This window comes from Falco punctatus, assembly GCF_963210335.1.
Source record: "Falco punctatus genome assembly, chromosome: 10".
Lineage (NCBI taxonomy): Eukaryota > Metazoa > Chordata > Aves > Falconiformes > Falconidae > Falco > Falco punctatus.
In genome coordinates, this window is record NC_137590.1 from 35,355,249 (window position 1) to 35,367,263 (window position 12,015).

The following is a 12,015-nucleotide window of genomic DNA, read 5'->3' on the forward strand; positions in this document are numbered from 1 at the left end:
GCATTTTGGTTTAGGTGGAGACTAGACACATAATTTCGATGTTGGCAGGTAACAGAGTAGGTATTAATCTGTACAGAAAAGGAGGTATCATTCCATTCTATTTTGTTCGGTTTTCTTGGGTGGCATCATGGCTTCCAATAGTATGGTGTTTGTTAGCTTATATACTGCTAATAGTTCTTCAGGGATAATTTCAGAAAGGCTTTTTTCAAGGAGTTGTGTCACAACTTGGTGTTTCTTGTTACTGTAGGATGGCTTTGATGCAGAGCTAACTAAGTGGTGCTACCCTATTTTTTCTGTTTCTTTTTTTCAGTATGTTCAGAGTGGGGGAAAGTTGTTTTTGTGTTTACAGTGCAGCCCAACATGAAACCACAGGGCTGAACTAGTCTAAATTTGTGTTGAGTCTTGCTTGGTCATAGTCTGGTTTCAGGAGAGGACTGTGAAACAGATCAATGCATCCAAATACTCATGAATTATGACTGAGGTTTCTGAAGTTTTTGGAACCTTTCACCTCTGACATAAACAAGCTAATGTATTGTACATTTCTAAAGCCTCCTCACAGCTTAGATGTCTACCAACTTGCTCAGTAGATCTGCAGGGATAAAAGTTATACATGGCAAGTTATACATGGGATACAGGGATAAAAGATATACATGGAAGACAGAAAAAATGCATACAGTCACAATGCCTGTATGTAATCACCTTAGGCATTACTCCCCAGATAGCCAGTGTTCACTGTAGCTTTAGCTGTTAATCTGTTCTCAGTATTCATGGAAGGAGATTCATCATATGTTGTTCACTGTTACTGATCAGTGTCATTCACCGTTGATTAGAAAGGGAGTGTAGGTGATGAGATTAGATCAGACATCTATCTTAGCTGAAACTAAAAAACACAATTTTTTTTAAACTTTTTTTTTAGAAAAAAAACCTTCAGGTTACTGGCTTGACTTTTATAAGTAATGCTTTTCACTTAGCAGCTCTCAGTAGTTCTAGCTCATCTTGCAGACCTTGATGGTGCTGAATGCTGTACTTCCCATTTTCAGACTTGGGGTGGGGAGGAAATTGTCAATAAACGTATGGCATTTTAAAACTCTGCAAAAGATATTCAGGCATAACTGTTGTCAGTCTGACTGCTTCATAAGGTTTCTCTCTCCCCACCCCACCCCCCCTCCCTTTCCAAACACAGCCAGGTGAGTCGTGGTGGCTCTGTGAGTGCATTAAGGCAATATGTATAGAAGATGATATAGTCCAGGTGGTTCCCATAATCTGTGAGCCACCTCCTAAACCTACATGTGCCAATGGGCTTTCTCCTGTACAAGTTCTTGATAAGGATGGATGCTGTTGGCACTGGGAGTGTGATTGTAAGTATATATTTTGTTGAATATTTTATCTGTTGTGGGAATAATACTAATGTCAAGAGCAACAATATTTATCATGGGACAAGTATTGCACAAGGCTGTGACCCTCAGATTTCTAGTGTTGGTCTGTTTGGAGTGTTTCATTTATTCTCTTTAGCTAACTGGGGGCTTTTGCTTAATTTGCCATAATATCTACATAACTATTGTGTTAGTAGAATAAATCGGTCTCCGAAGACAGGGTTTAAATGTCCACATGCAGACATCTATAGGCTGGAAGCCTACGTGTAAGTTACTTGTTTAGAATAACAGTATCGGTTAAGGTATATCTAGGGTGCAGTTAGTCCTATTTTCAGTTGTCTTTCAGAAGTGTTGCATGAACTGTGCCCTGAAAGTGCCTGGTTTTCCTCTATTATTGATTAATTTTAGATAATAATCTCATTCATTGACATACATGCTTTAAAAATTTAAATGATTGAAGTTGTATGAGATGATTCCTACTCCTATAGACTTTGTAGTCTGCTCCGATTCTGTATGTTGCTGGAAGAAGCTAACCTAGCTGTATGTTTTCGCAGGCTACTGCACTGGCTGGGGAGACCCACATTACATGACTTTTGATGGACTGTACTACAGCTATCAGGGGAATTGTACATACGTCCTTGTGGAAGAGATTTCTAAGAAAGTTGACAACTTTGGTGTCTACATTGATAATTACCATTGTGATACACGGGATGTAGTCTCCTGTCCTCGAACACTCATTGTGAGACACGAGACTCAGGAAGTGCGCATAGCAACAGTCAAACCAAATACTTTGCAAGTAGAGGTATTGGAAAATATTACCTTCGAATTCTTGATTAAAATATTAACAGTGTCAACCTGATAATTGTATTCACAATGTTAGGGAAAAAAAGAAAGAGGATTCTGTGCTTTAGATTTAGTACCAATTTGGATTATAAAATAGATCTGCTTTGAAGGACTGCTTTTTTGCTGCTGAATATGGGGAAATTTTCTACAACTTTTTACCTTTTGTATCTCAAATATTTGCATTGCCTTATCTCTCCTAAATACACTAGTGTAGACAAATTTCTAAGACTTAAGGATATAAAATGATTAATTTATAATTAGTGTAACAAAGGAAAAGAATAAATGTTGAATGAGAGGATACAGCATAAACTAGATGTAACAATAAAGTAATGGGCTTAAGTATTTTTAAAAAGTATCATATACTAGCTTTGATTGGGGTCACCTTTTCAGTTCTTCAGAATAGGGGCTTTTGTGTGTTTATTTCATGGATAAACGTCATGTCCCGGCTTGGGGCTTCAAAACTGGGTGAGAAGCGTTTGGTTTTAGGCTTTTGTTTGTGGGGTTTGTTTGGTTTATTTTCATACGTTACTGTGTGGGAATATTACAAGTTAGATTGCAGCATATTGTTGAAAATTTGCAACATTTAGACTCCTTTTTTTCCCTCCAAAGTAAGGACATCTACCATTGCTGAGTAAAAGTAGTAGGGTTAGTTTCATAGGTATACAATAGCTACTGTGTTTAAATAAATAATACAAATTTTGGCTTATTTATTTAGTTTAACTTTCCTACAAGCATGTTCTCTTTATGCCACGAAAGTTAAAACTTCATGCACTGGGAATTTAGGATAATTTTATATTGCACTTCCATGCGGTGTCCTCAACACCATAGTGACTATAATAAATCTGTTGAGTATTAGAATTTAGCTGATTTAAACACTGAATTTGAGCCTAGTTTATCAGTGGCTGATAGGCCTTTTCTTTGGCTCAGAGAAGAGAAGTTTGGCTTTCCAGTAATGTAAACTGAAACACGGGGACAATTGTTACAAACTAAAAGCAGATTATTTGCCTTTATATTTTATCACCAGTGCAAAGGAATGGTCAGTTTTCTACAGTCAAACTAAATACATGTCTCTTTTCTGTTTTCTTTTAATTAACAGGTGACAGTAAACAAACAGGTAGTGTCTTTGCCTTATAAGAAGTTTGGCTTGAGCATCTATGAGTCAGGCATAAATCGTGTAGTGGAAATTCCTGAACTAAAAATGAATGTGACCTACAATGGCTTGTCCTTTTCTATCAGAATGCCCTACAGCCTGTTTGGCAACAACACTCAAGGACAGTGTGGTAAGGCTTACTGTTGTAATTTTTGTACTCTTAGAAAACCACGAACGGCTAAATGACAGCCCTGCCACAAAGATGAATGGAATTTGATGACAAATCTGTGAGTGAATTCTCTCTCCCCTTACCAATTTTAGGTACTTGCAATAACAACACAGCAGATGACTGCATGTTGCCAAACGGAAACATTGCAGAAAACTGTGAAACCATGGCAGATCACTGGCAAGTGGTTGATCCCTCCAAACCACAGTGTTCTCCAGGCCTATCTCCTACAAAAGTACCTGGCACAACCCCAGTGCAGCCTTGCAAAGAATCTTCCATCTGTGAGCTTCTTTTGGGAAGGTAGACATTGCTCTGGTGTTTATAAGCCTTTGATCTTCAAATTAAGTGGCAATTTTAGGATTCATTTCTCAATCAAAAGTGTTTCTAACTATTGCTCTATTTCTTGTAGCTTTGTGGGTTGCTTCTATTCCTTTTGCTGTTACTAGATGTCATTTTTTTGCTGATAGTTTGCTTCCAACCCTCTGGCTGCTACGTTAGCCTTTCTTGATGTTCTCATGTTCTTCTACACTCTCTGCCCACCACTGTCCTATGCTCTTGCCTTTTTATACCCTCACTTAGCAGAAAACAGAGTCCAACTGAAATCAGAGATCTTAATTTTAGAATGTCATGTCAGAATTGAAAAGTAGCAAGGTAGTTCATGGTTATACTAGTAATATTCATGTAGCTCCTGGACAGAAATTATTGGTGCCTGAGTGTTCTGTAGGTGAGGGGAGAAAACTTTAAGATGTGTTGAAAGGTTACAATCTAGGTAACTGCTCAAGTGCTCTTGTAATGTCTCAGTAATAGTCCTTGTTCACATCTCCTAGCACCACTGTTGCCACATTATAATTTTAAGCACACTGAAGAATTCATGGATTATGCAGTAACTGATAATGATAAATGTTTCTGTTTCTAGTGTGTTTGAGCCATGCCATGGCTTTGTCCACCCTGAAAAATACTATGCAGCCTGTGTTTTTGATAGTTGTGTACTTCCCAACTTAGACCTGGAATGCTCAAGTCTGCAAACCTATGCTGCTGTCTGTGCTGATCAAAGTGTATGCATTGACTGGAGAAATCATACCAATGGTGTTTGCTGTAAGTATTTGGCCATTTATCTTGAAGAATTAGGGAAGCTTATATGGAACTGTTTTGGCAATAATATCCTAATGCTAAGTCGTATTACTTTCCATGCAATGAAGACACCAATAAATCACACCAGCTGCTCTCCTTAAGTAATTTACCAGTAATATTTTTAACAGTGGAAATGATAAATGAGCCTGCAAAAATATACATCTATTGACTGTATCAGAAACATCTATATCAGTAGATACTTTTTTGTACATAGGCAGTTTGTTTTGCTGGCATACAAAACGTGGTTTTATCTTCTTAACGCTATATGTCCGTGGCTAAATTGCATAAAAAACTCCATTCAGAGACTGATACCTGTTGTTTTTTTTCTCTTTGCTTCTCAAGGTTGTCAGTGATGTATAGTAAAATGAGTAGTCAGTGTTTAATTACTTGGCATAAGGTCATAGGGCTTTTACATCATACTGTTACTGAGCTCTTCCTCCTTTTTATTCTCCCATTCCAGCTTATAAATGCCCCTCAGGTAAAGAATACAGAGCATGTGGTCCTATTAAAGAGATAACCTGCAAATCAAGGTAAATAATCCCTTCACTGTTAGTTACAACTTCTACAACTGTTCAGTCATATCTAATGCATAGGTGGATAGGAGAAATCAACCTCCTGTCATGTCTTAATCTGTCTGTCAAATTTGGTACCATTTTCCTCTTGATCCTAAGTCTGTGTGCCTGTACGGTTTATGCCATTTGGCAATACCAAACATGAACACTGACAATAACTAAATAGAAAATGTGCAGATCATTTGCCACTGTATCTTCAGTGAAAGGTTATTTGGCATAATCCTCCTCTGCATGCCTATGATAATAATGGTGTTCCTCTGAACATTTTGTCTCACACAGCCAACAAAACGAAACTTCATCTAAACGTGTGGAAGGCTGTTTCTGTCCTAATGGAACAATGCTGTATGACTCTGGTGTGGATGTCTGTGTGAAAACCTGTGGTGAGTTTTACTGCTTCACTTGGATGCATGCACGTTTTCTCTTTGTTATTTCCTTTTCATGCATGCAATATAGATCTGACTGTATGCAGTACTTCTGCTGTTATATGAGTGGTAATAGAAATTTGTTCTGATATTTTCACAGGCTGTGTTGGAGTGGATAAGATACCCAGAGAGGTATGCTGCCATATGCTTTTGTATTTCAAATGGAGGCTGGGGATGGGGAGACAAGGGTGTAGTCTTGTTTTGTGATCTCCCAACCTTTCGTTCCTGTTTTTATCTCTTTTTTTTTTTTTTTTTTTTTTTTTTTTTTTTAATTTGTAACCATGCAATCACACACTTTATTTTCTTTAATGACAGTTTGGGGAAAGGTTTACAGTAGACTGTCAGGACTGTATTTGCCTGGAAGGCGAAAATGGCATTGTATGTGAGCCTCATGAATGTGCTAAACAAAATAAGACCAGCTGTGATGGAGAAGGCTTCTATGAGGTCAACGAAGTAAATTCTGAAGACTCCTGCTGCCCCATTGTCACATGCAGTGAGTTTATCCTTTTGTTTCTAGTCTTTCTGTACCTTTTAGTAATAGAAAGGAAAAGAGAAATGAACTAGTTTAGCACCAGAGACCCGCAGCAGGGAGTCACAAAACAGTGTCTTTCCTCATGTTTTTTAAAATCAACTTATGCAATATTAGGGAAAATATGTTTTAATATTGCAATGACCCCACATAAATGAATTTACACTCAAGTAACATGCAGGTAGATTATGGAGTTATATGGGGGTTTTAATTTTGCAGCAGCTACCTGCAGCCTTGGAGAGAGTAGCAGTTGTCCACTACTTCTCTGCAAAGAATTGTGATACTTTTTTAACTCTTGGTAATTACCTAGTAGAAAAAGTCTCATAAACTAGTGCATTTCCCCCAGTCCAGTGCCTGGATTTAGTAGGAAAAAATATGTTCTTTTTCTGCAATTTGTTTCTTTGGGAGGATCTGGGCTGTTTCCTAGCAGTGGAAAGTCTATTCTAAATGCTTTAATGGATGCCTGTTTCCAGTAGCTGTGATTTAGTTTACTTTCTGCCTTACTCTTTTTTTTTTTTTTTCAGAATGCAATACAAGCTTGTGCACAAGTAAAGCCCCCAAGTGTACACTGGGATTTGAAGTTCATTCTCATATTCCCAGTGGTCAGTGCTGTCCTGTGTACCAGTGTGGTAAGTCCCTTGGAAATACGTTCTAATGATTAGTATTATATAGCATGTAATTTAGCATCACACTTAGTAAGACTGTATGAAATAGCCTATTGAAAGAAGTAATAAATACAGCAAAATCCTACAAATTGTTTACTATTAGCACTGGTCACTACTGCTATGGTTATGACGAACAACTGTGAAATCAGAAATAGCTCAGGTGGCTCAAGTTCAATTTTCCTGGTTGTAAGTACATGTAAGAACAGCTATAGAATTAAACGGGAGTGTGGTCTTAGTTTAATCTAGCAAAATGTCCCTGTAAGCATCCCCAGTAGAAGGCAGGTTTACAAAGTCTGCTTTGTTCTTGGTAACTAAAACAAGGAACTACTTGTACCTGTTAAGTGGACGTTCTTGGCTATGAACTGGACCATGTGTATTGGGACAAATCTTCCTCCCTTTTTGCACATGCAGTATTAGTTCTTATACTTTATGTATGTCATATCTGCTATGAGAAATGGGGAATAACCAATGTATTTGATCATATGCATTTTGATTCATTGTGGAAGAAATGAGTTTGACTAGAGTGGGGTGAAGACTGGTAGGTTTTTCCCCCTGTGTAACCACCTAATCCTTGCTTCTTAACAGTCCCCAAGAGGGTTTGTGTACATCAGAATGCCGAGTTCTTGGTAAGTTCCTATTTCAACAGTCTTCTGAAAATGCTTAAAAGACCACTTTGTATGCTTTATCAGAAGTGCTATGAGGAGGTTTATCTAGCACAATCAATGCTTTAGAAGTTTTCAAATTCCTGTCAGGGGTTCATCAATTTCACAAAGCCTAAATCTTTTCAGAAAAGGTTTTTGTGTATGAAAGAGAATGAAGTTGCTTGTATGTCAGTATCAGAGAGACATTTGTTTTTAGAGTTAAGTGTGCATAAATTTTAAAAAGTCAGTCCACATTTACTGTCAGGACGTTATTACAGTTTTAAGACTCTGCCTTCAAAAATGAAAACATTTGTAAATAAGTATGCTTCTAAACAGAATTAGATTACTAATAAATTCTATTGGGTCTAGTAATTGCTTTATTGCAGATACTGGTATGACACCTGTCCTTTTAATATCCGAGTTTATCAATGCTGTATAGGACTTCAGTAAAGACACATATTAAATTAAATTCACTATTTTAAAAATGTCTTCATAAAGGGCTAGCCAAATAACTATCCAATAGTCTTTATGATTGTTTCCTTTTCCATTGCTTGTTTTAGAGATTATTTTGGAAGTTAAGAAATGTATGCCACCATGTCATATCTTATTAACATATAAACCTTTTTTTTCTTAAAATTTATAGCCAAATTCATCAGTCTTTGTTGATAAGTGTCAGAATTGTTTATGCACTGACAAAGTTAATGTCAGCAACCAACTGAATATCATCTCATGCGAACATATTCCATGCAACACATATTGTGAACCAGTAAGTGACAAACTTAAAACAAACAAAACCCACCTCAAATTACCCATGTATGTGAAAAGCAGTTTGATCAATGAGTGGTATAATCAAAGGCCAGTGAGCAGAAATCTGGAGTCCAACTCCAGCATGGATACCAACTGTCCTGAAGTTGCCTGTGTATCTTACAGTATTCATTTCACATTGGGAAGATTAGCTGGGAAATTTCTGCAGAGCACTTAATAGAGTGATATTTAATTATTAGGCATATTTAATATAGTGCTTTAATTTATTCCATCTATAGCTGTCTTTTATTACTTGTCTTCTGTTGGGTTGGAACATAGAAGGGCACAAATCTGTAGAGTGCACTTCAAAGCATAATCAATTAATGGGTTAGTATGTCTTCATTTGTTTCTCAAAAATGCATCCATCATAGTGATTTCATTTTTAATTAATATCTAGGGATATGAACTTCAGCCAGTGAAAGGTGAATGTTGTGGAAGATGTGTGCAGACTAAGTGTGTTATACATACAGGAAACAATTTTGATCTTGTCTTGAGTGTAAGTATGCTCTACATTTTATGTCTCTACCTAATTTGTAAAGTTCCTCTTCCAGAGCGGGAACATCATCTTGTCAGAGATGAGACTTAGTGTAAGTTTGCACCTGAAAGGTCAGAGGCTTACCTAAAGCAAAGCTGATCTACAATGTTTTGGCCTGAAGGAAGGGCACATGAAATCAAATTTTCTGGAAGAAACTTCCTGGAATGACTAATCCAATACCATTGGAAGGGGTTTTCTTGCAGTGTCTGCAAGCTTGGGCTTTTCTATATTACTGGATTTCTGCACTAGTAAAGCCTGAATATGAAACAATTTTATTGCCTCTGTAGGGTGGAAGTTTAGGATTGTTCTTAATTACCGTATAACAGTTTAGCTTTCCTTAGGCAAAATCCATTGGCACTGATGATTTCGTTAATAACTCTAATGTACCCTACATACTTCAGAGGGATTTTTCTTTTACAAGGGAAATCCCATGTAAAACTGAAGATTCTCTCCACATATGGCATATTGCAATACATGTAATAATATTTATCCAAAACTACTGTTATCCTAAAAATAATTCATTAGTAAACAGGAGGAAAGTCATTGTCAGAGGGCAGGAAAATTTTGGTCTGAGCTCCCTTCAGCTTTCCTTATTAAATTTTGTATTTCACTTGCAGCCTGGAGAGTTTAAAAGTGATCCTTACAACAACTGCACCATTTATAGCTGTGTAAATGTCCACAACCAGCTTATCTCCTCCACATCTGAGATTACCTGCCCAGCATTCAGTGAGAAAAGCTGCAAACCTGTAAGTAAATACGGAAAACTTACCTTTTACTCAATGCATAGATTACTTCAGTTTAGTTCAACCACCTAACTAGCAACAAAAGTCAAATTAAGCTCTGACAACCTTTCACCAAAGTTGCTCAGTCCCAAGGACAAAAGTTTCTGCTGCATCCATGCAGACCTCTAGAGTGTATAAAATAAGATACCTGAGTGAGAGTTCAAGGCTTATAGCTGGCAGCTGTCTCTCAGTCGCCAAAACACTGGTCAGCACTGAGGTACAAAGTCCTTGCTGACTGCTTTCTGCGGGGTCCTTTCTGAACAAGAACCGTGTTTTCTTGAATCTTACAGAAACACAAGCTATTCAGTCAGTAGGCTGCCAGTAACACCATGCATACTTCCTATTCAAATAGAGAAGTGTTTAAGAAAACATTTTTTGGAATTGTTTCTGAGGGAAAATTGCATGATGTTAACTGTAGACTTCCTACAAAGCAATTATCTTTATTTCCACAATCCTTTGTAAATTAATAGATTTCAAGTCTGGAAGAGACCATTATCTTTGTTTATTCGCACCAATGCTACAGTTTTCACTGGTTATTTCCAGCCATTGAGGAATTGCTCTCCTCAGTTATTGGCCTAAAAGTCTCTGTAATACAGGGAAAGAAAATAATGTTTTATTTCCTATTTCTTTGTTCTTTTAGGGAACTATTACATTCTTACCTAACGGCTGTTGCAAAACTTGTAAGTATGCCAGTGTACCTGAATCAACAATACAGAGAATCAATTTTCCTCTTAAATCAGCCCATTTTCCAGCCATGGAGGTTGATATGTTTGTATTTAAATAGGTTCTCCTATATTTGTTTGTTATTCCAAGCATTGACTGATCTCTCTGGGAAAGTTTAAAGTGAAGCAGAAAGACCACTTAAGACACTTCTTTTGATTGCCCTAGTGAAGCCCTGAGAGTGCTGAACTGCAAGGAACTTCTGGAGCTACTTTCAGTGAAAGTTTTTTATGATCTTTCTCTATAGGTGCACCTCTGGATAGTCCCGCACCGTGTGCTGTCCATCAAAGAAAAGACTTTATCCTCTATAAGGGCTGCCGTTCTGTGAACAGAGTTGTTATGACTGAATGTGAAGGAACATGTGGAACCTTCTCACTGTAAGTAAACTGATCAGACAATAAGATTTGAATTCTGCTGGCACGGAGCTTGTTTATATAAAAGGAACAATAAATAGGTAGGCTATGGAGTGGTAGACCTGAAACTATCAGCTCCCTAAATCATGAGCACAAAATCATGAAACCTCTGATTGAACAGTTGATTCATCTTATTACAAAGTAGAAAAGTGTATTAAATTGCCTTGGGATTCAGATAGCTATGGTAAGGTTTATTCATCCATTAAGAGCTGGCTTGTCTGTCATTTGTGTCAGGCCACCTTGGCTAGAAATTATCACAAAAGAACATGGATTACTTCCTGTAATGAGCTCAGAGAGCAGCCAGACCTGATGCTCATAAGCTGAAAAGCTGCTTCTCAATAATTAACATATAAAATGAAATACACATACATCTTTTAAAGGAAGATTCAAACACGGGCAATTTTTATACAGTAAAGAAATCAGAAAACAAATGCTTTAGGGGTGGTGTTAGCAGAGTAGTTTCACTGTACAGTTTCCTCTGAAATGAGAGAATCTGTAAGAAAGTGGCTATGAGAAAGTGGCTGGTAGGACACCTGGTACTGAGCCATTAAAACACTGTAAAAACATAACTCTAACTCCCCAAAGAAACTGTAATTTGCTGCCTATCACTGAGTATGCCAAAGGGCATCCTACGTGGGAGGAAACTGATCTTTAGTCTCAGATTGAACCCCGATTGGCCAGGGGGTTCATTAGTATTTTGAAATACCTTATGATTTTAAGAGTCTTGCTGTAGTTACCTCTGCACACAAATACAAGGAAAAGATGGCTCTTGACACAGTTTGTAGCCTCATGTTGAGAGATTCTGCAGGTTAGGAATGGTGCTTGAGAAACTGATGAACGCAAGGCTGCAAAAAATACCTTGCTGTGAGGTAGCAACAGAAAGAGCTGCTGCTTCCCCTTCTCTTAACACTGCCTGATTTTGATTCACGTGATGCAACTGTAGCCCTTGTAGCCAGTTTTGAAGATGGCATTGTAGCCACTTGTCTAATCAGTTTTCTTATTCATGTCAGGGCTCTGTCTGCCCTTAATTGTTGGTATGGTGTGTTTAACATCCATCAGCACTGGGATGATGAGAGGAATCTAAGGAAGCTGAGCCCCTAGAACTCACTGGGCTTTTTTACTAGGACTTCAATACTGATTGTTCTATCACAGAGAAATCTCAGCAAATGCAATGCATTTTAAAAGCATGTTGTTATAACCACTGATGTGTCAGATTAGCTACAACTGTGGCTCTTGGACATGTTATTCCAAACTTTTCACAAGAGTTCT

At 37.6% G+C, this 12,015-nt stretch overlaps 1 protein-coding gene across 1 annotated transcript in view; it reads left to right on the plus strand.

The window, feature by feature from the left end:
* Window positions 1–12,015, plus strand: part of MUC2 (mucin 2, oligomeric mucus/gel-forming) — a gene marked incomplete at its 5' end in the record, with an annotated part of 48,253 nt that overhangs the window by 35,900 nt on the left and 338 nt on the right. Inside the window, 17 exon segments of the mRNA XM_080405915.1 lie at window positions 1,184–1,358; window positions 1,928–2,175; window positions 3,313–3,496; window positions 3,628–3,832; window positions 4,449–4,762; window positions 5,124–5,193; window positions 5,515–5,743; window positions 5,747–5,752; window positions 5,754–5,789; window positions 5,973–6,150; window positions 6,711–6,815; window positions 7,437–7,477; window positions 8,136–8,258; window positions 8,694–8,792; window positions 9,449–9,577; window positions 10,254–10,293; window positions 10,581–10,710. Of these exon segments, the coding sequence (XP_080262041.1) occupies window positions 1,184–1,358; window positions 1,928–2,175; window positions 3,313–3,496; window positions 3,628–3,832; window positions 4,449–4,762; window positions 5,124–5,193; window positions 5,515–5,743; window positions 5,747–5,752; window positions 5,754–5,789; window positions 5,973–6,150; window positions 6,711–6,815; window positions 7,437–7,477; window positions 8,136–8,258; window positions 8,694–8,792; window positions 9,449–9,577; window positions 10,254–10,293; window positions 10,581–10,710 (2,312 nt within the window).